Genomic DNA, 26,467 nt, shown 5'->3' with positions numbered 1-26,467 from the left:
GGATTCCATCCCTCCACCCCAATTATTATCCTTTGTTTTGTAGCAGTTAAAGCTCAATTCAAAGAATATATTTTTCTTATGGGCAGATTTCATGCATTGGTGTTTGTTTTTTTTGTTTCAGGCAGGGGTGGGCTGCTATGGGTTTGCCCAGGTTTGGAAGAACCTGTAGCTAACGTTATGGCTGGTTCAGAGAACTTCCAAATCCCATCCCTGGCTGGCCTCGCCCATCCTACCTCTCCCTTCTCACCCCAATCCTCCCCTCCCAGGAGTCTCCATGCAGCCCATTTTGGATGTAAAGTAAGTGCAGGTGCCACACGGAGGCTCAGAGAGGGGGAAAATGGGTCTCCCAGAATGTCTTTGGACCCCGGGGGAGGGAGTTTTTGTCCTCCCAGAGGCTCGAAGAAAGCCTCCAGAGCCTAGGAAAGGTGAAATCCCCCCCCCAGCCGTGGTTCAGGAGGCTGACTAGGCCATGACCCCCATGGCCACACCCACCGAGAAACTGGGCAAGAACCCGTTGCTGAAATTTTTGAAGCCCATTCCTGGTTTCAGGCAAGTTGTCCAGTACATAGATTAGAAATATTCTTATTTCTTCTCAGCTCTACAGTCTTGTTGATGCTTTACAGATGCCTTGTCAACTCATTCAACTCAGATCTATAATTCTGAGTGAGTGGTTTGGTTTGGTTTATTGGATTTATATGCCGCCCTTCTCCCAAGGACTCAGGGCGGCGTACAACATAAAAGAAAACACATATTACAAAATTTAAAAGGGACATTAAATAAAGTATCCAAAAAACCGCCCAATTGATAAAAAATTAAATTAAAATTAACAACCAAATTAATCCTATATTTTATTCTATTCCGGCCAGGCCGGCTTGCTGGAAAAGCCAACTTTTTAGGGTGCGTCAGAAGGATTGGAGGTCGGGGATTATGCGAAGCTCCGGGGGCAGCTCATTCCAGAGGGAAGGCGCTCCCACAGAGAAGGTTCTCCCCCTGGGGGTCGCTAGCCATCACTGTCTGGCCGACGGTACCCTGAGGAGGCCAACTCTGTGGGATCGCACTGGACAGTGGGCGGCTGGAGTGGTCCTTTCAATCAACAGACTACCACCTTACAAAATCTATCCAATCCATAATTCACAGATTTTCCCAACCTACAACTTTCAAGATATGTTGAGATGGTTGCATCCAACATTCCCACTTTGAGTGCCCACCTTCTCAAGACCAGGTTGGAAAAGACTGTACTGTAAAACCATAAGCATTTTGATCTTGGATAAAAAAGAAGAAGAATCCAACTAGGGGATTGTACTTTTGATTTGACTGACCTCAGCAAATGGAAAGAGAACAATGGCCAACCAAAGAAAACTAAATTTAAAATGCTTTTTCATTCCACCCTGCACTATCAACTTGTTTCTCTTCTATCTCTAGGAATCTGTAGACAGGCAGCTGAGTACATTCATTTTGGCCAGCATTGATGATGATATTAACTAGTTGAGTAATGCAAATCTGTAGGAAGCAGCAACTAAGATCAGAGATCACCAAGGATCCCACCCCAACTTTGAGTTTCAAATATTCTCTCGTATCGGTACTCATTTATGACTACTACTGAAATGAAGTAATGATTTTGAATAATTACATTTCTCTCTCTCTCTCTGTTTCAGTTTGTAGAATGCTGTAAAAAAGGAGCTAATTTATTAATCCCGGGACCTGACCACTGTTCCTTGCTTCATCATGCAGCAAAGACTGGGCATGGTGAGATGGTAAAATACATTCTAGAACACGGTGAGTGAATTGTTCATCCCATTTCACCAGGGGTGGGTTTCAAAAAATTTTAGAACCTCTTCTGTAAGTGTGGCCTGCATTGTGGGAGTGGCTTGTTGGTCATGTGACTGGGTGGGAATGGCTTGGCAGTCATGTGTCTGGGTGGGCGTGGCCAACTTGTAAAATATGGTGAAACTCACTTAACAACGCTCTTGCTTAGCAACCAAAATGTTGGCTCAGAAACTCTGGCATTTGAAGCACCCAAGTCTTAAAGCTGTCAAGTTACAAGACCCTTGCACCCCTAACCCTTTAGAAAAAAAAAACCCAGGGGTGTTCAAACTTGATAGCTTTAAGACTTGTGGACTTCAAATCCCAGAATTCCTCCTCTCGTTCTTCATCTTGATGCTGTGAGGATGGGTGGGGGGAGGGAGCTGGAACCAGTTCTAAATGGCACTGTAGATTTGTGGAACCGAGGTTAGAACTGGCAGGAACCCACCCCTGCATTTCACCTATTAGATCTCACAGGGTTGGCCTCCTCCGGGTGCCATATACAAGCCAATCCCACCTGGCTATTACCAGGGGGAGGGCCTTCTCTGTGGCAGCTCCAGCCCTCTGGAATGAACTCCCTGCAGGGATTCGGACCCTCACCTCTCTCCAGGCCTTCTGAAAAGCCGTCAAAACCTGGCTTTGCCGGCAGGCCTGGGGGTGATGAGTTCCCTCCCCTCTCGACATGTATGGTTGTGCGACTGTTGTTGACTTTTATTATTTGTATTTTGTCTTTTATGTTCCCCCCCTTTTTTCCCCTTTGAATTGTTCGCCACTCTGAGTCCTCCCGGAGAAGGGCGGCATACAAATAATAAAATACCAATACCAATACTAATACCTACTATTATATGGATGCATTTAAGGGAGTGGATAATCCTCTTGTCAAATTTATTGTTTATTTGTTTCTCTCTCTCGGCCTGTTTTATGAATTAGTCCTCTGAAGAGTTTTAAATAAATAGAGAAAACTGCCTCAAATTTCTCAGCTAGATCAGATTCCTGAGGCTGGAAGTAAAGAAGAAATTCTGTGGGTTTTTTTCTTCTTTGTAATATGGCTAGTATAGAAATACATTTACACAGACCTTTACAGTGTGATTGAAAAAATCGGAGCGGGCTCTTTTTCAGCAAACATTAACTCCCTTTCATTTGAAAATCTGGAACAAAAAATGGAATAACAGTCATGGTAAATGGTGGATGATAAAACTTAACATTTGATATTTTCCCGTTACAACCAGAAGAATTTCCAAGTGCTTAATAATGGCTAGAACCATGTCCTGAATTTCAGTCTCAATCTAAATCTCTCTCTCCTCACCCCTATGGATGGTATCAGTGGTGGGATTTAATTTTTTTTACTACTGGTTCTGTGTGTGTAGCTTGGTGGGTGTAGCATGGCTTGGTTGGCATGGGTTGGTGGGCGTGGCAAGGGAAGAATACTGTAAAATCTCCATTCCCTCCCCACTCCAGGGGAAAGTTACTGCAAAATTCCCATTCCCTCCCGATCAGCTGGGACTCGGGAGGCAGAAAATAGATGGGGGCGGCTCCAGTCAAAGGTGGTATTTACCGGTTCTCCAAACTACTCAAAATTTCCGATAGCCGTTCTCCAGAACTGATCAGAACCTGCTGAATACCACCTTGGACCAGTGACAAGAAGATGCAAGTCCTTTTCCTCAACCATTTCTCTCTCAGCCTAATCTATCATATAGGATTGTTACTGTGGAAATAAAACAAAGGGAAAGGAGAACTCCAAGAGAGGCGGGGGGGGAATAGGCAACTAATAAGCCAAAAACAATCTCCAGTTCTTCCAGGGCCTGCTTCTTCATGAGTCTAATAGGGCTTCCATATCTGGGCTACAAAGATAGGGAAGGACCACTGTATTGGCAGCAAAGAGATATTAACAATTTAACTCTTCTCTGCCATTTAGTGATTGTTTGGATCTTTACATGCTATTGACCAACGTGGCTGCCATCTGCACAGCCTTAAGTATATTGTTCAAGCTTTGCAGTTCCAGTAAGAATCAGCAGGGGCAGTCAGAGGTTGTATTTACTGGTTTAGTTCGGTAAATACAATCAGAGGTTGAATTTACCGAACTACTCAACATTTCCGCTACCGGTTCTCCAGAACTGGTCAGAACCTGCTGAACACCACCTCCAGATGGTATGTCTCTTTCTGAACCTCAGTCTTCACTCCTACCATTATTTACATGGTTTCCTCATTGCTTATAGTACTAAAATTTTCTTTAGCCATAATGGTTTCTAAATGGGTTATGGAATATGTGTGATTATTGCTACCATGCTGTCCTAGTCAACTTCAGAGTTCTTTCTGGCCCACCCATCTGTTTGTGTATTAATCATACATGTGTCACATGTTTTGAGAGGGTTACAAAAGAAAATAGATTGGTTGCATGTAAAGGGATCAGGGTAAACATCTCTTTGTTTGGCATCTAATACAGAGGGTGGGATTTTTGGGGGAAGGTGAGAACGGCAATTCTGGAGCCCTTTAGTTGGAAAATTCCACAAAGGCTTGATATTTTGGCTTTCTCTGTTCTCTTACTATGAGTTCGGAGGTGGACACGCTTTCTGCCATCTTTCCCCATCCTCTGCTTTCTCACACGTAGAAGCAAGGGTATAGAAAGCCAAGCTCATTTGCATCCTGGGAAACCACCAGTCCATGTGTTGGCTTGAGCAACCGAAGGCAGGGGGAGGAGAAAGGAGTTCATAATTGGAAAGAGATGGATGATTAGAGACATTAAGGGAAGACTGTGGTTCCCATGGGGCACCCTCTCCAATGCTGCCCACATTCTAGTTCTTTTCAAGGGAGAGTGCCCCCCATTATTTCCTCTTGGTTTCCCAGAGACCTTTATTTATTTCTTTGCCTCCTTGCGTCTCCTTCCTTCCTTCCCACCCTCCCTCTTGTTTTATTTTACTTTGCCTCCCTGCTGTTTTGCTTGATGGAAATCTCACTGATGCGTTTCCCTATTGGACTTGCCTTGGGTTGGTTGGCGCTCCCTCTCCCTCTACCAGGCCCCTTTCCTTTTTCTTTCCTCGCTTGTCCCTTCCTAAGAGAGCCAGCTCCCTGCTGTGGCAGAAGGACAGTAGCGTTTGCTTTCCCAGTGCCAACCTTTCCCACATCTGTGCGGCTATTGTTCTGCGCCAGAGGGGGATCTGGAATCATTAGCTGGCAGCAAACAGAAACTCTGAGGGACAGAAAGTTAGAAGGTTGGGGGGGACTTTATTTGGAGGCCCATAGTGTTGAATAAGTCTCATAGTTCACGATTAACCTCTCCCTTCTTTACTTTCTTTTTGGCTCCACTCTTATTTTCTCTTACTCTTTAGATTAAAAGAATAGGCCCCTTGGTTTCACCTGTTCAGTCTTTAGTACTTTCAGGAGTTTATAAAGAATATAATAATGTTTATTTATTTACTGTTGTTCTTGTTATAATTTGCTGCTTCCTTATTACCAGACTCAGGGATCTATAAAGACATAAAATATTTTTTTTTTTGCTATTGTTGATTGACTTTGACCAATTATGTGCTATTAAGTCAGGATTGACTCTTAACCAAACACGTAGATATATTTTCTCCACTGCTATTCTAGCAGGAATCGAATCTACCAGGTCTCAGGCAATCGATTGCCCTTTAACCTGTTCTCCAACTGGACCAAGAACTGCATCATGCAAAGCACTATCCCACCCAGAGGTGGGTTCTTACTGGTTCGGCCCAGTTCGGCCAAACCAGTAGTGGTTTGCTGGCATGGGTCATCGTAACCCAGACCTGCCACACCTCCGAACTGGTTTCCCCGGTCGGCGCAGCATGGTTTTTTTCCTCTATTTTAAAATGTTTTTTTCCCCATTTTTTAATGTTCTGTGCATGCACAGACCTATTTAGGGGCAACTACGCCCACATCCCAGGGCATGAGCATCAGGTGCGCATGCAAAATTGAATGCACACTCAACCGGCAGTATTGCCAGCAGGAACCAACCCCTGATCCCACCCATAAGTTATCTCCTCCCTACAGTTACTTCTCATATCACATTCTTTCTACAATCATATGTTGTTACCTTTGTTCTCTGTTAATAGTCTACAGCAAAGATCCCCCACACCTGTATGAAGTTTCAGATGGTTCATCAAACCCCCAAGATTTATTATATGAAAATAATTTAATAAATATTACTTTAATAATAATAGTGTTGCCGCTACTTCTACGGATAATAACAATAACAATGATGGATACTCCCATTAACCCTTGGAGGGTTGAGGTTGACCATTTTTGGGGACCTTGGGCCAAAGCAAGATTGAGACACAACTTTTATTGGGTAAGGAAGAGAATGAATGAATTCTTCCTTTCGTCTCTGAAGTTCTAGAGTTTAGTCCAGTGTGATGGAGTTGCTGTGTTTTTGCTTTGTTGCTATGAACACTATAGCTGATTGTGAGTGAATATCCTATTTCATTGTATCAGCATCTCACCATAATTCTGTTGCCTCCCATAATTCAATTTAATCTCAAGAGGGTTCTTCAAGATAGGGAAGTATGGATAGCAAACAGTGAGTACAGAACTTGTAGAGAAAAATATTAAATATATTGCTGGCAGCAGAGTTGGACAGCGAGGAGGTTGGGGAGGAACATGGGCCAGTCCTGGAGGCTGAGGGAAGCTCAGACGAGGGCTCTGCGTCAGAGACAGAGAGGGAGCTAGACAGCAGTGAGGCAGAGGAACAGCTGGAGCCTGTCCCCAGTGTGCGCATGCGCAGAGTTGCCAGAAGAGAAGAACAACTAAGAAAGCAGGATCGACTTGGGAGTAAAGCCACACATTGGAGGTGATTGGCTCCTCCTGTAGGAAACAAAAGAGGAGCAAACATCGAGTGGGCTTTTGCAGGAAACAATTAGTTTCTTCAGTCATTTCAAGAGAGGAAAGTTCTATTTGTGATTATAAGAGACTCAGTGCCAAGTGTTGCCTTGCCCTGCGTTTGAAAACTAGTTATCTGGCAGCTCGCCAAGAGAGATAAGTTTTGTGTTGATAAATATTCCTCTGAAAGACTGCCAAGCCTTGCTGACTGTGAATGAAAGGAATTCACAGTTGGGTAAGTAAAAGAGGTTTTTCCTGGACCCAGACTCTGCTTCATGCTTGTTAAGGAAGCCTGGGTCAGAACAAACTAGTCCATCCTCAGCCATCTCGAATAATAAGATAGACTCAAAAAAAATGTTCCTGAAAGAAGCGTTAAAGTATTACGAGGATGAGTTAAATACAAAAAACCCCAAAAGCGTCTTTCACACAGGAAGAAAATTTCTCAGGGAGTGGGATGAGGAGCAGATTTCAACATCCAGTAGGAAACAAGAACATCATCTGTTTTACTTTCTTTTGTAGGTCCTTCTGAGTTACTGGATATGACAGATAGCGAAACGTAAGTCTTGCTCACTCAGCCATTCTTCTCATATTCTCATTCCAGCTTACTTTTCATTGCATAGAAAAATCAAAGCAATGTCATGTAAGATTAAGCCTAAAATAACAATTCAGTGTGTTGATTTACGAAACTTTAGCCTGTCCATTCCCATTTAAAGACTAGATCGTATTCCTTTTGAAACTCATGAAGTTCTGAAATCCATAGTTGTCTTCTGTATCCCCTCCCCACCACCACAGCAAGTATTACAGTCCTGTCTACCAAATCCAAAATGATTACTTTGAGGACATTATTAGATACATGATTCACTACAGATTAGAGTTTTTGTTTTGATTTTTTTCCCCTCAATCTAAAAGAGAAAGGGACTTTCAGTTCTAGCCAACATAACCGGTAATGACGGAAGCCAAATTCAGATCAATACTGGGTCAAATCTATGTTCTATTCTTTTATGCAAAAAGATCAGCTTCCTCCTATTCCCACATAGGGACTAAAAAAACCATTTTGTAGAAATTCTTAGGGAGAAGTAAGGACATTGACTTATATTGAGAAAAAATATTGGCATTTAAATTTCAGTTTAGTTTTTTTTCAAGTTTGTATACTCCTTTGTAAGAGCCAGTTTGGTCCCTTCCATTCAACTTATTGTGCCTCAGAATCAGGGGTGAAATGCTACTGGTTCGGATCGGTTCGTCTGAACCGGTAGTAAAAAATTGCTACCGGTTCAAGCGAACCGGTATTTCTGATGATCAGCTGTGACACGCGATTCATATTCACTAGAAAGCAGGATTTTCTGCTTTCTAGCTAATCTAAATCGCGTGGCACAGCGGATTCCCCTCCCCCTTGCTGTTCTACTTACCTTTGCAGACGCGCTTGGTAGCAAGCTCCACCCACCCGGCCGGACGTCATCACGTCCATTTTTTATATTCTGCGCATGCGCAGAAGGACCTGTGCATGTGCGGAAGTGGTGCATGTGAGCGAAGCGTGGACACATTTTTACATTTGTGAACCGGTAGCGAAGGTAAGTAGATTTCACCCCTGCTCAGAATGATCATTTGACTCTGCCCTATTGATCAGTTATGGTGCAATATGGTGCTATCAAGTGATTGTTGCCCAGAAGAAGCTGAGGGGGAAAAAGCTTATAGGCTACAGTGAAGCAGTATATGAGCTGGGGCTACTGTTAAGTAAAAAGCCAAAAAAAGATCTATACAAAGTTTTATCAATACCTCTAAGCTATCACATTGCACTAATATTTCCTAATTTCAAATTGGGCAAATCGATGGAAAGGGAACAGATTGGCATAATGCTAGTCTAAAAGCATCTGAAAGGAATAACCAGATTGGTGAAAATTTAATGGTGCTGCAAGAAAAAGGAAAAAAAATCTTTAAGATCTCTAGAGATCTAGCTGTTGTTGGGATCTAGTTAATCTATACCCACATCTCTTAGCTTCTGGATAGAATTAATTTCTTTCTTTTGTTCCTTGTCTAGTTACTACAATAAGAACATAAAGATCCACCATTAGGCAGCCTGTGAGAATCACAGCTTGTATTTGCGATCTCTGCTAAATCCTTTGGTTTTAAACCCAAGCCAAAAGAGAGAAGGGGGGGGGGGAGAGGAATGAAATTTCTTCGTATTTGTTTAAATGTTAACACCCAGCTTTTATAGTGGATATATCTTCAGAGATGACATACTATTCAGTTCCAAAATCTGGGGAATTATACAACATAAATATTGATGTCTGCTTTAAAGTTTTTAAAGCACACACATGTAAGCATACTCCACTGTTTGAAGCCAAAGAATTTTATTGTTCAGATTCTGGAAATGAAAGAGAAGGAAATTTACTCTTCAAGGGAATTCATCCAAATGGTCAGAGGTGTTGGGGGGGGAGGCATCATGTAAGTGATTTAAAATTGGACCTCAGTGTGGGTAACAACTTAATATTCAGCATGTTGCTTTAAGCATGGCAATAAAACAAAGCAAAACTAAAATGAAAGCTTTGAGCACTCTTAAGACCATATTCTGCTGTACCAAAGATCTAGAGGACAAATTAAGAAAATGTGCTTGTGTCAGCAACCCTCAAAATTATGTCCTGTTGAATGTAATGCATTATATTGATAGAGGTTTTTTTTCCCCCCCATTAAACACTCAGGGGTGAGACAGCTTTGCACAAGGCAGCTTGCCAACGCCACCGTGGCATCTGCCAGCTGCTGGTAGAGGCAGGGGCATCATTGAGGAAAATGGACTCCAAGGTAACCAAACCAAACCAAACAAATCCATTTTAACTGTTCTGTGTGCAAGTGAAAATCAATGTGTAGCCAACTCAGGCGATGCCTTTGCAAATACGCGGAGAGCCTCTGAGCTTGCTTGTTTTTCAGCACACTTTCACCAGGTTCACCTGAACAGAGGCTCTGCTGGTTTTATTTACCTATCGTTTGTCACTTGCTATCAGCAATTTCAGGTTGGCTTTTGACAGTAGACAAAATCATGGAATCTACAAGAATATAAGCAGGGGTGGGTTGCTCCCGGCATTACGGATGCTTTGGTGCGCACAAAAACCAGTCCGAACCGGTAGGAACCCACCTCTGAATATAAGTAATGTATAAAACCACAGTGTATGAGCAAAATAGCCAGCTGGTAAATCAGCACTTTAAAAGGGTTATATGATCTTGAAATGCCACTTAAGAATTGAAATGATGGGATTTCATGTAGTGCCTATACCGGTGAAAATGTTTTTAATTTTAACTTGGAGACCACTGCATAGCTTTTGGCAACTCATCAGTTTAAGTCTCCCAAGAAAATATTGTTAGGTTGCAGGATTCAAAGATTCGTTGGCTTAAGTGTTGTCTTAAAACAGGACTTCACGCTTAGAATCCCCCAAAGCACTCTTAAGACCATATTCTGCTGTACCAAAGATCAAGAGCCAAGGTGGCGCAGTGGTTAAATGCAGCACTGCAGGCTACTGCTAGATCAGCAGTTCAGCGGTTCAAATCTCACCAGCTCAGGGTTGACTCAGCCTTCCATCCTTCCGAGGTGGGTAAAATGAGGACCCAGATTGTTGGGGGCAATATGCTGACTCTCTGTAAACCGCTTAGAGAGGCCTGAAAGGCCTATGAAGTGGTATATAAGTCTACTGCTATTGCTATTGCTAGAGGACAAATTAAGCTCATTGGAGCTTTCTATATGGTGGCCCATCAAAACAAGTCAACAGAATTGTCAGAGGAACCATGCTAAATGTGTTTTCAATATTCAATTTAAAGAATGAACTCATATTCAGTCAAATAAAGGACTAAGGCATGAGGGTCAAACTCACCACGTCACGTTGTGGTCATGGGATGTTTTGCAATGTCTCCCCATTCGTGGAGCTGGGGTGGGCGTGGCCTTTGTGTGATGCATCTGGTCCAAGGGCCGCCAGTTTGACACCCCTGGTCGAAGGGAATGAATCTGTATGCTCAACGTGCTGTACATGTTGGTTCCCCCTTTCTATTGTGGAGGGTTTTATTCTCTCTCTCTCTTTTTCTGCGTTACCATTATAGGGTAAGACACCTCGAGACAGGGCCCAGCAGGCTGGGGATCCAGATTTAGCCTCCTACTTGGAGAGTCATCAGAACCATCCAGTAGTGCCCCACGAGGATCTAGAGACTGCCGTGTGATCTCTGTGGGTGTGCAAGAGAAAACTCTAGGAAATGACAAAGCTGCACCTGAGGTACTCTTGAGGTGTCATGTGAGGAAGAAGCAAATGGAACCACCAGTCTCTCGCTCTCCTGCAAACTCTGAGAAGAAGCCACCTGTTTCTAAGGGCTATGGAGACTTGCCACGGAACTGTTCCCACATGTCAGCTTGTAGGGATAAAGGAGGAGACTCAAAGGCCTGGAGAATCCATAGGCCAAGGAAATGTATTCTCACTGCTCCCCCTAAGTAGCATGAACATCCCCATGTTCCTCTTGTAGAATCTGTTTGAATAAACAACAGCAACACAAAATGTGGGGGGAAGAAACAAAAACAACACACACATTCATAATCCAGGCAGCCATTGATCTTCTTCTAACGCTTGCCATGAAAATCTTGTGTTTCCCACTCTCCATTTCCCTCACTTTCATGCTTCATATTCTTGTTTCTGATGCTGTGTTGCACACCAATAAACCAGCATCTGTGTCTTTGTGCTAATTTTTCACCATTCTTGATTAAATCAACTCTTGTCAAAGGGGATCATATAATTCATATAATGAATTCACGCTTCATAGTCTCTCTAAGTTTGACATTGTTACATCATTGCTTCTTCTGAACCCGTTTCCTCCCTGTTTTCTTTGGATATATATCAAGCCTGTGACAGAAAGAATCATGCAGAAGAACAGTGATTTTACTATTTATTTATACATAGAAAGGTGAGAATACAGGGCACATAGAAACAGGTCAGATTTATCAAAGTGATAAATACTCTTAGAATATACAAGGGTTTTACTCAAATTCTAGAGTGACTGCATACCTAGATTCATTTCAGACCTTAGGTTTGGTGGTAATTTACGAGTGTCCCAAATTCACAGAATAAAATGTGGACCCCATAGATTACTTTAGTGACCAATCTAATCTAGTGAGATATCTTGGTTCCTTTTTTAATGACTTACTGATCACAATTGATTACAGTAGACTAGCTATTTTGAATCTAGTATTGACAAACTTTGGTACAAAAATGATTCAAGATGCCAGAACATGATCATGGGAAATATATCCATAACATTTTCTGCTTGTGTAGCTTTTCACATTGGCTAAAAGGTGGATTTGGCTAAATGTCCTTCAAGTTAAGTTTGACATAAAACTCAATGAACAGATGCTTTTAATTTTCTTGGCAACAGTAAGCAAAATAGTTTATCACTCTCATCCTTCTGGAATATTTTTTTTTTTCAAATTCTCTGTCTGAACTATAGCCAGGTGCTCTCTGCAACTGCCGGGTTCAAGTCTCGAATAAGGCTTGGCCCAGTACTATTTCCAAGTTCAGAGAGATTAACCAGGTGCTGTCACATATTGAGACTTATCTTGGGTAAAAGATACTAAGCAGAATCTATGAGTTGACAGAAAGTCAACATACATCAAATGATACACTCTAAGCTTCTCTAACATAGCCTTCCCCATGTATCTTAATATTCGGTGAGGTTGACCTTCGTAAGTCAAGGACTTCTTGTAATAATGGTAACATTGGAAAAACAGGTTTGATAAATTTCTCCTGTCTTTTAGAATAGATGTTATAGACACTAGACATGCATTGATTGCACCTTGCCATTTCTGTGATCTAGTTCCGGGTATGGGCTGCTGGGGATTTGCAAAGGTTCAGGAGAACCTCTAGCTAAGATTCTGTGCAGTTCAGAGAACCCCAAATCCCACTCCTGGCTGGCCCTGCCTGCCCCTCCTCTCCCAGGAGTCCCCACGCGGCCGGTTTTGGATGCAGGTAAGTGCAGGGTGTGCACGGAGGCTCAGAGGGAGAAAAACGGGCCTTCTGGAATGGGCCCTTTTTTGGCCTCCAGAGGGCCTCCGGAGCCCGGGGAGGGCAAAAATACCCCCTCATGGTTCAGGAGGCTAATTAGGCCACGCCCACCCAGCAACCAGGAAGAGAACCTCTTGCTAAAATTTTTGAAGCCCACCCTTGTCTAGTTCCCCATCACAGTCTTACCTTTCTTCCAGTTAACCTAAGTCAGCACACCTGAACTGATTTTCCATAGGTGTGTGTGAAATACAAACACAATAGTTTGTCAGGGAAGTTCGTTTAATAGACAAGACTTGTGTCTATTCCATTCATTACAAGATAGTGTATCGCTTTGTTTCATGGAGGTGTTTTGAAAGGATAATTCTCAATTCATTATTAAAAATGGTTCATTTGAACCATCCAAATGCATTTGATTTCTCAATCAAATGCATTAAAAATACAATCCGAGGGGGGAAAAAACAAGTAAACAAATAAAATAATAAAATGAAGTACAAAATAAAAGCATGGAATCATTTAGGTAGAAAAATGGTGGTCGTTCAAAAATGTAAACAATATAAGCTAAAGTAAAATTAAATGGCAATTTTAAAAGCCTGGGAAAAATCATGCAGATGAAGCAGCTCTTCAAAAAATATCTTCATAGTTCTTATTTATTAATAAAAATTCATGTACTCACCCAATTTCAACAGCGAAATTCTGGGTGAGTGATGTACAAAAATATGACAATTAACAATAACAGTAATAATCTCTAATGCCAACATGGCTTAGTGATTTTATTTATTTGACTAATGTTACTGGCCATTTCACATGTGAATCTAGGCCTACAATAAAATGGATAACAATAAATACAATATGTACCATTAAATAAAATATGTAATATGAGTATTTCTCCATATTATTCATCAGACAAGCCCAGGACGTAGGTGATTAAGCAGTGAACAGTGAAGCTCCATATCTGGATGTGGTTAATATTCTCATTTCAAGTTAGATACACGCTTAGACTTCTCCAAATATTTGGAGAGCTACTCAAAGGACTATCAATAAATACAATGAATGTGTGGCTGTTTCCAACCCTTTCCTTTTTTTGAGAGTGCCCATCAAAGAACAACTATTTTTGCAGGACTGCCAACTAATCAAAATGGCTGTATGTGTACTCTCACAAATGGAGCATTCTGGGAAAGCCAGAGATATGCACATACCTACTATAGGGGGAGAGAGCGAAGCATCCAGAATTAGTCTTAGATCCCTTACATACCTTTATTTTACTTTTCGGATGGAGAGATGTGACTTGAAAGTATGCACCATATCCATCCCTCGGTATACAGTTTGTCTCCTGCAATGCTCATTCACTTCTTAATACTGTTTTTAATGGCTCCTGTCCTTTACTGGAACATTAGAAGCTTTTGCTGTGCTTTTTTGTACAACTTCACTAAGCAGACTATGGGCCAATTCCAAATAACTATTGCTAATAAATAGCTATTGGCATTGCATGCACTGTGGTCACTTGGGCGGTAAATCTGCCTCCCAGTACAACCTTTTCTTATTAACGGCCAACTTCACAAACAACACAAATATCCAGAAAGTGGCAATTGTATGTAGGAATTGGCATGCAAGACTTGTGTAGCTCAACGAGTGGAAGGGAGCCTACCCAGGGATGATTTGTTGTTCATTTTATGGAGATAAGCCAGAAAACAAAGCCATGAACGATTATAGCTTTCCAGTGTTATTGCCAATATAATATTGTTCCACACAGAAATAGATATGTCGATAGACATAACTACAGATTTTTATAATGAAAGTCAATGATTATATAGATTCATGTGTCATGCTCATTTATACATGATGATATCATTTTTTTCTTTTTTTATTAATATATGTGATGCTATTAAAGAACCATAGGACTAAGTGTAAACTGACCACGTGGAGGGTTTTTAGTATCTGATGGATAGTTTTGGCATGTTTTATAGTTTACAGAGTGACTGAAAGGAGATGTTACAGGAGGTGTATCTCCTTTCCTAGTAATACCTAATTAACTAAAATTTGTGATGTAACATCACCTTGCACATCTTCTTGTTTGTTTTCAACAAAATTAGTGTCATTTGCAAAGTCATGGAAGTTCACAATAAGACTGTGTAATACAAAGCACTTTAAGATACTTAAAATGGGAGACACAGAATAAGAAACTTAGCTATTTGCTTAGTCATGTAGTTCCCATAACACCTTTTTGTAGCTAACTAATGATGATGTCCACAAAATCCATTGAATATATAACCAGAAAACTATGTGAATTCTTGGGGGTCTCTCTCTCTCTTCCTCCCCCTCTCCCTCCCTCCCTCCCTCCCTCCCTCCCTCCCTCCCTCCCTCCCTCTCTCTCTCTCTCTCTCTCTCTCTCTCTCTCTCTCTCTCTCTCTCTCCAGTTTGCTGATGGCAAATGGATCATAGGACAGCCTTGATGGCAGGCCCCTATTAATTTTCCCAAATGAGACTAAACTGCATACAATGAAACATAGCTAAAATCTTTGTAAGCTTGGGAAAGTCTTGTCATGTGACGCCATTTCTGGCTTAGTGACCTTGTGTGGGGCAGGAAACCCACCCAAAATAAATATGAGCAATTTGAATTCAGTTCAGTAATATATTTGCTTTTATTTGTTTTTATAAGGTTGGTGCATCTGAGTAAAAATGCACATAGAAGAGGAACGTATTTCCCAGAAAAAATGTCAGATCTAGATTTAGCTGGGCCTCATTAGGACCTGACGATGTGAAACACGGCTAATCCTAGATCACGTTTGTTGCATTTTGGTTCCATTGTAACTCTTGAAATGACTGTCCCAGTCTGTATTATCATTGGGACAACAATATTTCATGTTATCAATAATCACAATAAAAGTGATTCTTTTTTGGAAAAAAAAACTTTCTTTGTTGTTGCATATTTATGTTCTAAAACACGTCTCAAATTAATGTGCAAAACTAGCAAATACCTGAAGATGCCAAAGTATCCGAAAATGCTCATCATTTTTGGTTACATTAAAATTCCACATTTTATGCATTATTACTGGCCTTTGAAGGTCTTGCACAACCATATGGTCCTTCTCACCAGATTGTTGCCTTTCCATAGGAAGCCAAGAGAAATGGATTCCAGACAGAAAGCAATCATGATTGTATACGAAGGGTTGATTCTCATTCCAACATGATTCATGCCTTGCCAAAAATGAGAGGGTCGAAGAAATTAATGCTTATCTGGTAGTGGTGATTCCTCCATCTGGTAGTGGTGATGTTTGCAGGGGTGGGAGAAGTGAAAATAAAAGACAAAATGGTGTTCTCCTCTAGGCAATCAATTGCCCCTTTTAAATCTCCACCCTGATTGCCATATTTATGAACTGAGCAACAGCTGTAGTCTAAAAGGTCCCTGGTTCAAATCCTAATCAGCCATGTTGTCATCCTCATACAAAATGAATACATTGAATCCAGAGGTGGTGTTCAGCAGGTTCTGACCAGTTCTGGAGAACCAGTAGCGGAAATTTTGAGTAGTTCAGAGAACCGGTAAATACTACCTCTGACTGGCCCATCTATCCTCTGCCTCCCGAGTCCCAGCTGATCAGGAGGGAATGGGGATTTTGCAGAAACCTTCCCCTGGAGTGGGGAGGGAATGGAGATTTTACAGTATCCTTCACTTGCCACACCCATCAAGCCATTCCCACAGAACCAGTAGTAACAATTTTTGATTGAATCCTCTCTCTAACTCAGAGGTGTCAAACTTGATTTCATTGAGGGCTGCATCAGGGTCGTGTTTGACCTTGGGGGGCTGGGTGGGCATAGCCAGGGTGGGCAGGGCCAGCTCTACGTCACTTGTGTCGGGGTGCCGGTGATGGCCCAAGCACTCAGCCAGAGAAAACAGGCACCCGATTGTGACGGCCTCCGGCAACCCTCTGCCAGTGAAAACGGAGCTCAGGAGAACAAAGCGTGGCCCGCCAGAGCTCCATTTTCACTGGCAGAGGGACCATGGTCCAGTCCATCACTGTTTCCAAGGTGGCCCCATGGGCCAGCTCTAAGCACCCTGCAGGACAGATCTGGCCCCGGGCCTTGAGTATGACACCCCTGCTCTAACTGGTTTGGTTTTTGTTTTTAAATTCCTAGACTAAATCAAAGGTATTCCTCTTTAATTTCCCATGTTAATAATTCACTGGGGGATTATTTTGGGGAAGAACTAAAGAAAAAAAAACATAGCTGATGATTGCAGCAGAATGAAGAGCTAGCAAGTACACTTCGATGCTTCAATGGAATGCCAGCGTTTCCTGCACACACAACAGCTGCTTCACAACTTGTACAGAGTAATATTGACTGAGCACAAAGCACACTGAACACACCGAAGTTGTGAGCAGACAGTTTTTTGTATTTGTATCTCAGCTAAAATGAAATGTGTCTATCTGGTTTGTGAGGTGGTTAGGCAAACTCACTTCCTGGATTTAATTCCTTAAATAATGGTTACATTAACCATGGCTTTAAGCATAGAATGGACCAAACCAAAGACTGTAATTATTATACCTCTGTTTCAGTGGTAAAATTAAAAAAAATTCTCTACTGGTTCTATGGACATGACGGTGAGCGTGGCTTGGTGGTCATCTGACTGGGTGGGCGTGGCTGCACAACTGACTCACACACAATGTAAAAGCAGCTGGACGTCAACAAAATGGCCCCTGCAACAAGCAGGAACCTTGCAGAGTCACAGAGAGCTCAAAAACCAACCATCACACGCAGTGCCGGATTTAGATGAAAAGAGGCCCTAGGCTATTCCACTTATGAGGCCCTTTCACTTCCCATTTTTAAGTTTCTAAATTGCATGAGAGACAATAAAATACATCATTACTGTGATATATATCAATATATATCAATATATATAGCTGGCCTCCCTCCTGTTCTGCGGCAAAGGCAGCGAGGCCAGCCGCCTCCCCTGCTGCGCTCAGCTGCCCGGCTCGGCCCCCTCGCCCTCACCTGCCTGGCCGCTGGTGGGCTCCGCGTCGACGGGGCGGCTACTGGGAGCGGCCGTGCCTCTCACCCGACTGCCGGTGCTGGGAACGTGGGTGGGCTCCCCAACTGCCGCGGTGCTGGAATGATCTTAACCAATACATTTTTATGTTTGTTTATTAGTCATATGCGTAGAATTTCTCCTTATTTTCAGTTCAGTGTTTTAGTGTTCATTGCTTTTAGAATAGTGCAATTTTAATTTTGCTAACAATTTGAATGTAGGCCCCTCTTGATCTTGAGGCCCTAGGCTGAAGCCTAGTTAGCCTATAGGAAAATCCGGCCCTGATCACACGTTACACAAAAATAACACAAAATCTGCACAACTGTCTCACACACAATGTAAAAGCAGCTGGACTTCACACAAAATGTCCCCTGCAACAAGCAGGAACCTTGCAGAGTTCACAGAGAGCTCAAAAACCAACTATCACACGTTACACAAAAATAACACAAAAAATGCACAACTGACTCACACACAATGTAAAAGCAGCTGGACTTCACACAAAATGACCCCTGCAACAATTAGGAACCACACAGACACTCAGGCACAGCTGATGGTCGCACAGCTGATCATCAGAACTTTAAAAAAAATCTTTTAAAGCATTTATTTTTTAACTACTGATCCGGGCGAACCAGCCCGAACCGGTGGCATTTCATCCCTGCTCTGTCCTCTACTTATACTACCTAACTGTTTCTAAAAATGCGTCATCATCATGCTTTTTAAGAATTTGGTCAATGCTGGCACTGAAACAATTGTGTAAAAACAAAATGGAATTTACTACTTCTGGGAATGGATTGGAGTTTTGAGTCAAACTTTCCTCTAAAATGTTGATCTGGAGAATTTTCTGTAGCATACATTTATTTAGGTCGGTAATGTTCTGAGCAACCAGTCACTGCTTTGCTTAATTTTCTTGGCCTTTTGTTGTTCCATGAGAGTATGGTTTCTTTGCCACACCATTACTACTGCTGTGACTTCACTGCTTGAGACACTATAAAAATAATTGTATTATGAACACTTCTAATATGGGCGCATGTAACTTATCAATATCATCATTCTGCAGAACAATATTATATGGGTACCAGTAGCATTTATGAGGCTGTCATTACAATCAATTCAGAGGGAATGTTCTGCAATCTGTAACAAAAGCCAGATGTATGGATTTGAGTCACTTTTTTATTACTCACTACCCACTACTTTTATTATCCATAGAAAATAAGGTTCAGCAAGTCATTGTTCATCTATCTTGTTAATTATAAAGCTTTGCCTCTGAGCTGCTTTCAAATCTAGATTGTCATAATTTAATTGTTGGAAAAGCATTCAAATAACATCATGATGAATCCTAAAGGATTCAGCAGAGTTTCTAAATGATACGAACAAACAATGTAGATCTGCACACAAAATAATTCCCAGATTCAGTCCACTGGAAAGGATTGTTGTCCTAAATATCTCCGTATATCAGTATATGGGAAAAATTATGCAGAAATGGGAGTGGCATATGTACACTGTAGTTGTTGCTTAGGTACAGTCCAGGGGTGGGTTGCTGCTGGCGTTGCTGCCAGTTTGCTTTGCTTGCGCATCTGCCAGATGCACACTGTGTGTGTGCATGCGCGCACAGTTGACTAAATTGTTCTGTGCATGCGCAGAAGATGAAAAAATTAGTAAAAAAATGCTGACAATGGCATCAGCGACTGGGGAACCAGTTTGGGGGCGTGGCCAGCCTGGGTTGCTGCCGGTTCAGATAACCAAGGCCAAAATACCACTACCAATTTGCCTGAACCGGTGTGAACCGGTAACAACCCACCTCTGGTCCAGTCCATGGATTTCTATTTATATGCATTATATCAAATCCATTCTAATCTTTCATTGAAATTCTTCCTCTCTAATTAGGCTGAAGATGCACTTCAGATGTAGTGAGAAGATGTCATAAATGAAAAAAATACCATGCATGAATATGAAATGGAGTGATTCCTCCATCCATCTATCTGTATCAGATCTCTTGTCACCAGCCTTGAGGAACAGGAATGTTCTACCGCTATCAGGTTGTACTTAGAAGAAGACCAGAAGCATTTGGTCTACCACTGTAAAAACAAAATACTGGTTTAAAGAATTTTTTGATCTGATGAGCACATATCTTTTTGTGCTCTTTTTTTTTCTTTCTATCTCAATAGAAGCTTGAAAAAAATATGTGAAAAGAGATTAGGCTTTGTCCATCCACCTTTCTGCCTCCCACAGGATAACACTTCAACATATTTGTTGTGAAGGAGCAACGACTATAAAAAAAAGGTTGAATGTGAAAATGGATCATATCAGGTGTCAACTCTGAAGCTGGCCTGATTGAGGCCATTTTGAGGCTTCTGCATGGACACAAGAGAGACAGCAAGGGAGGAATAGAAATAGTTGGGGTGTTAAAGTCAAAACAAAATACTTTCTCTTGGGAACCAAGGACATTCCTGCAGGTGCTTGGAAGAAGGGGATTGGAATCACCTAGCAACTGGACAGTATCCTGATTGGACCATGTGACTGATCGTTTTGGGAAAGTGAAAAACGTTTACTTTTAATTAGGTAAAAACTGCGGGAATAGTCAGAGTCAGTTTTCACCAGCCTGTGCCAATATGACATACCCAATAAAATTATTCTTTGAGGAATCTACCTGTCTCAGAGTTTTGTTTTGTTTGTTACATGGAATCCTTCCATCAGACTGGGGATTGCATTGAAAATTGCCCCAAATTCTCCCATTGCTTCTCTATGGGAGAAGGATTCAGATTGTTCTGAACCCTCATTCCTACCTGTTTACATGCCTGTTGTGGTCCGTCAGCAGCCAGCGGAGCTGGCAGCAGATTCAGACAGTGAGGAGGTTGGGGTGGAACATGGGCCAGTCCTGGAGTTGGGGGAAGGCTCTGACGAGGGCTCTGCATCCGAGGCAGAGAAGGGGCCAGGCCTGTCTGACAGTTATCAACTGCCTTTGGAGTCAGACATCAGTGAATCAGACAAACAGCTGGAGCCTCTTCCCAGTGTGCACATACGCAGAGCTGCCAGAAGAAGGGAACAGCTAAGGAACAAGGGTCAACTGGGGAGTAAAGCCACATGTGGACGGGTGAATGGCCGCTCCCATAGGGAATAAAACAGGAATGAAAGGGGAAGGGTGTTTGCAGGAGACAATTAGTTCATTCCTGCATTCTTGCCAAATATTGCAGCATCTGGAAGATATCGGCATGGCCACTCTCCAAGCCTAATAAAGGTCGGTAATTCTGAACTATCTTGAAAGACTGAGGGCTGCAACTTTGCTGGAGAGGAATTCACTGTAAATTAAATAAAATGGGTTTATCAGGATGAAAAGTCCGCTTCGTGCTGTTGGAGAAGCCTAGATCAGAACAATGCCCCTAATAGAAATCAGTAGCCAATCCTGTGCTTCCTACTCCGTACATACTTGTGTAATGATTGTGAACTATTGAGCAACTTAGAATGGAAGGAAAAGATGCCTGTAACCCATAATTGCAAATTACCCATACTTTTCTTCTGAGTCTCATAATGACAAGGTCTGGCATAATCCCTAGTGGGATCAATTGCCAGCCTACCTTGTTAAAAACAGAGTTCTGAGCCCAGTTCACAGTTTGTTTGTCTTCTAGAGATTTTCATTCCCACGGTAAAGTATGCATATTTTCAATGATTTCAGCTCACATTTTATGAACACCAACCAATGGCTCAGTATTTGTAGATATCATATTGTTCAACTCCACATCTGTTCCAAGAATTGCAGTCATCTCACAAAGAGCTCATTCATTGCTATATGACCACACTTTATACTGTCCCTGAGTTGTGTGTCAAGAAGATGCCAGCTGGCAGAGAAAGACCATGGAGGGTGGGTGGGTGGGTGAGGGTTAGGGGAATAGCAAAACTGTTCTTAAATCCAGAACCGGGGAGGGAGAACGAAGGTTTCAGAGTGAATGCAGAAGACAGAAGGGTTACTCTGTGGGAGAGTAGCAAAGTGTTTTCCTTCCTTATTTTCCCCCCATTTTGGATGCTTAAAAATACTCCTTCACTGCTGAAATAAACATTTTTTTAATTAAAAAAAAGTTAAAGGCACGTTATTGCTACTGTGTTGAAAGGCAAAAAAAAAACAAATGTGAAGAAGCACAAACTTTTGAAAAGCTCAATTTCTTCTTTCAAGAAAGAAAATGATTTTTTCTTTGAGGCAGATATGATTTTGAAAAATGAAGATCTGAAACCAGATTAGGAACATTAAAAATTTAGTAAACCCATCAGTCAAGTCAACCCAAAACAGCCCATGATTTTTGTATAAGGCGTGTGATTTCCATGGAAGAAGGTGAGAATTAACTTGTTTATGTAAATTTGTCTCTCTGTGCTCTTCACGCTCCCAGGAAAATGGAATATCTTGGTCAATCAATTATTTACATTGAGCAATGTTTTCTGTTTGTTTTAGAATATCAGTCATATTGGCTAGTAGAGCCATGCTACAGAGAAAACGGCTGAACAGATGGTTCATTTTTACAAGCCCCATCAGATCTGAGACAGTAATGTCAGACAGAAGGTTACAGTTGCTTAAGCAATTGTTTGACCAAAAATACTATAAAGACCAACTTTCCTAGCCTCGGAATATATAGTTTCTGTTTCATTTTATTGCCTCCCAAAAGTGGCTGAAGTAAACTTTCATAGCATTCACTTGGAAGTCTAGTAGAAATATATGCTCACCATCATCAAAGCTGACACCAGCCAGAAAACAGAAAAACTCAAAGAAGTAGTGCGAGGTCAGAAGATGTGGAGAGACCTGGGCCATAGAATTGTATAAAAAGAGTCAGACATGGACATCATCATCATCATCATCATCATCATCATCATCATCATCATCACCACCACCACCACCACCACCACCACCACCACCACCATCATCATCATCATCGATTCCTCAACCACCACCATCATTCTTTAGTCAGAAGATCACAACCTATCTTTTTAGAAGAGATTGCGCCAAGATTTTGAGGAATGTAAGGCCTTACCTCTTCCATATTATGGTTCCCAATTCTTCTGGTGTTTTGAATGGAGCACAGAATTCAGTTAAATACACCTTTTATGTCTGATGATTTATCTTTTTTTTCTGTACTGCTCATACCAATTGTTCTGCAATGAGTTGTTTCTTTGGGATCATTTTAAGTGTGAGGTGTTAATTTGTTACCATGAGGTAACAAATTAAAGGCTGATAATGTCACAGATATACACATTGACAGACTAATGGTTATAAATGCAATAAGTTCCAGTTCTAACTGTGAGCCAGAACAATGAAAAGTTGACTATAGATGTGCATAAATATCAATGAGTTGGGTGAATAAATGCCTAAGTTTAATATCCCAGACATTACTCACATGCTTTTATAATATTAGAAATAAAAACTACATTTTTATAGCAACCCCTCTCCCCCCCTCAAAAAAAAAGACCCAAACACCCAGACTTGAACACTGATTGGATAGAATTAAGTTATGTATGAAGCAATAAATCAGAATGGATAGGATGGCTCATATAAGGAAAATAAAACATTTGATACCCATTCCCCAAAGTTTCAGACATTGATAATTCCCATATGGTTGATGATCTATTCATCTGAAGCTGCTAGTGCTTGGCCTTGAACCCCTTGAATTTCCAGCATCCTATAGGAACAAAGTGGCTCAGTGGCTAAGATGCTAAGTTTGTCGATCAGAAAGATCAGCAATTTGGCGGTTTGAATCCCTAGCGCCGCGTAACAGAGTGAGCACCTGTTACTTGTCCCAGTTTCTGCCAACCTAGAAATTCAAAAGCATGTAAAAAATGCAAGTAGAAAAATAGGAACCACCTTTGGTGGGAAGGTAACAGCTTTCCATGCACCTTTGACATTTAGTCATACCTATCACGTGACCATGTAGACGCCTGCGGACAGTTCTGGTTCTTCGGCTTTGAAACGGAGATGAGCACCGTCCTCTAGAGTCGGGAATGACTAGCACATATCTGCGAGGGAAATCTTTACCTTTACCTATAGGAACACAACATCAACTAAAACCTATTGGTACTGTATCAATGCATCAAATCACTGTTCGATTTGTATTCCATGTTTCCTTCAATAGCTCAAAGCAGTGTACAATTATCCCCTCCTATAATTTTCTTTGATTACCATATATTTGACACTTTTGTGTCAGCCTGGCAGTGGTGGGTTACAACGCATACCGGTGCCTGCCGGGAGCACTGACTACCGTTCTGGTATAGTGCTCTGGGGGCCACGCCCACCTGACTGCCATCCTTACCGGTATTTGAGCTCTTCGGGGCTTCCGCGCATGGAGCATACAGCGCCTACGCGATGCTCTGCCAAGCAGCTGGAGCATCATGGAAGTGTCAGGGAGCGTTGCAGAGGGTAAGTACGGATGTGCATGCTGCGGGCGTTCAAGTGGTGGACACCAGGCCCCGTTGCAACAGGCCCCGTACTGGTAGCAATGGGATCCGGAACCCACCACCACAGCCTGGGTACTATTTTAATTGGCGGTTTATCTTCTGAAGGAAAAAACCATAATGTTAGCTATTCTGGTGAACATTTCTATGTTTATAAAAGGAAAAATGTTATTTTGCAAACCTTAAACATATTATTATATGCATTGCATGATATTTCCATGAGGCATTAGAAATTCCTTATTTCAGAATTTATCTGCCAGGATTCTACTATGTGGCGTTAAAACATATTTCATTGTCATGATGAATTTTATCCTGAACATGGATTCCATAACACTCTGAGAAAAAAATGCCAAGGCAATGCAGGTAGTACTCTCCAAAGGAGGATTTTGGCAACTACTTCTCTGTCCTACCAGCTGGAGGATAAGAATCAAATGCCATTTTGGGCCTTGAAACAGTGGTTCCCATCAGCAGTTCTATCTGCTCCACAAATTAGAAGCTCAATAATGATTTTAAAAAATGTACTTTTGACCTTCAAGCATCCCACTTGGTGTCTTCAAGGATATGGAAATCAATGCAACATAGGCAGAGGTGAGTTTCACATAAGTTTTACACTAGTTTGCCAAGCATGTGCACACTTGTTTTGGTCATGCATGCAGCTTGCACGTATGTATGCAGCTTAGAAAACATGGCTAAATAGGATGGCATAGAGCCAAAGTGGGTCAGACGGTGGGGGGCCACTACCGTTTTGACCAAACTGGTCCGAACCAGCTGAATACCACTTTTGCATGTAAGACTTGCTTGGTTTGCTAAGGCTTCCAAAATTATCAATCTTCTGCTAAAGAATGAGGAATAAACTGATGCCATTCTCTTTTGTAATGTGTGCTCTGTTGTGAATCTTTCTTTGGGGGTTTTGACCAAATTTTTTGTTGTGAGATCTTGGAGGATTAATAAATTTAATCTTTAATCTGAGACAAAATAACCTAAACAACCTTAGTCTACCATATTTATCTTTATTATGGTTGCTTCTTAAATTTAACAGCTTCCCTAAGTGGCCAGGAAGCATGGCTCCTGCTGTATGCATTCAAGGAAAACTGAAATTTCAATTCATTTTTATCAAATTAAATTTAAATTGAATTTAGAGAAAGGTATATTTATGGGACCTACCAGCTTTTCATGATTTCTCTTTCAACCTCAAGGGTAATATTATGTAATCTTGTGCTTTCTCCATCCTTACAATCCAACAGATCATGTCTGTTTTAAAGTCCATACAGTGTATTTTTTCTCCTCATCTCTGTGAGAGATTTTTACTTTTAAATAATATTACCATGAATACAATTATTGTAAATTTCACGAGACACCTCCTTCTGGAAGCTGAGAATATGTGAAGTGACATAATTTGAATATTGTACAAAATGTTTTGTTTTCAGGGTTATTGTGCAATCAAACATTATGAACACGCTGTTAAATATGCAAAATTCATTTCACACCATGATCACACAGTCATTAGACAACAGGGCCAACTGGTATGAACAGCTCCTACACTTTCAGAGACACATGAACAAGCAGAAGCCCTCACATTCTTACAGTTAATCTTGCATAAATATCAATTTATGAAGAGCTGGTAATTAAGATTGAATCTAAAGCATGGCATCGATACAAGTAGTGACTAAATTTTTATTAATTCTCATGAGGTGATCCTTGTTTGATGAATCCTGTCCTCACTCATCTGAACTCAATGGGGTTTTTACTGTAAATATTATGAGATTGCGTGGGAATAAGCAATCTAATAGAGTTTCATTTTACTCCACTTCAGGAAAACTGCAGATCAGATGAAATCCTGGTATGATAGGTGTCAAGGAATAAAAATCATAGTTATGTGAGGGCCAAAGTGGACCTCTCTAGGGTTTTAAAATGAACTGTAAAGTCCATTGGAGAAACACAAAATATGAAATTTCTTCACCAAACTTTCCTTTTCTAATTCTGCTTGGACTGCCCTTATAACTAGTGAATAAAGGTAAATGTGAAGGTTCCCCTCGCACTTATGTGCTAGTCGTTCCCAACGCTAGTGGGGAATGCTCATCTCTGTTTCAAAGCTGAAGAGCTAGCTCTTCCAAAGACATCTCCGTGGTCATGTGGCCGGCATGACTAAACACTGAAGGCACACAGAACGCTGCTATCTTCCTACCAAAGGTGATCCCTATTTTTCTACTTGCATTATTCGAACTGTTAGGTTGGCAGAAGCTGGGACAAGTAACTGGAGCTCACTCCATTACATGGTGCTAGGGATTTGAACTGCTAAACTGTCGACCTTTCTGATGGACAAGCTCAGCATCTTAGCCACTGAACCACCATGTCCCCTTAA

The 26,467-nt window shown here is 41.5% G+C and overlaps 1 protein-coding gene across 1 annotated transcript in view; it reads left to right on the top strand.

The window, feature by feature from the left end:
- Positions 1-20,322, top strand: part of DGKI (diacylglycerol kinase iota) — a 316,253-nt gene extending 295,931 nt beyond the window's left edge. The window contains 5 exon segments of the mRNA XM_087722998.1: positions 1,656-1,776; positions 7,156-7,192; positions 9,333-9,432; positions 10,717-10,886; positions 19,564-20,322. Of these exon segments, the coding sequence (XP_087579124.1) occupies positions 1,656-1,776; positions 7,156-7,192; positions 9,333-9,432; positions 10,717-10,833 (375 nt within the window). The 3' untranslated portion in view covers positions 10,834-10,886; positions 19,564-20,322.
- The last annotated feature ends 6,145 nt before the right edge of the window (positions 20,323-26,467 follow it).

Source organism: Thamnophis sirtalis, unplaced genomic scaffold (assembly GCF_051295495.1).
Source record: "Thamnophis sirtalis isolate CommonGarterSnake01/CBP01778 unplaced genomic scaffold, rThaSir2_p1.2 scaffold_9, whole genome shotgun sequence".
NCBI lineage: Eukaryota > Metazoa > Chordata > Lepidosauria > Squamata > Natricidae > Thamnophis > Thamnophis sirtalis.
The sequence above is the reverse complement of the archived record's forward strand: the minus strand, read 5'-3'. Positions and strand labels throughout refer to the sequence as shown.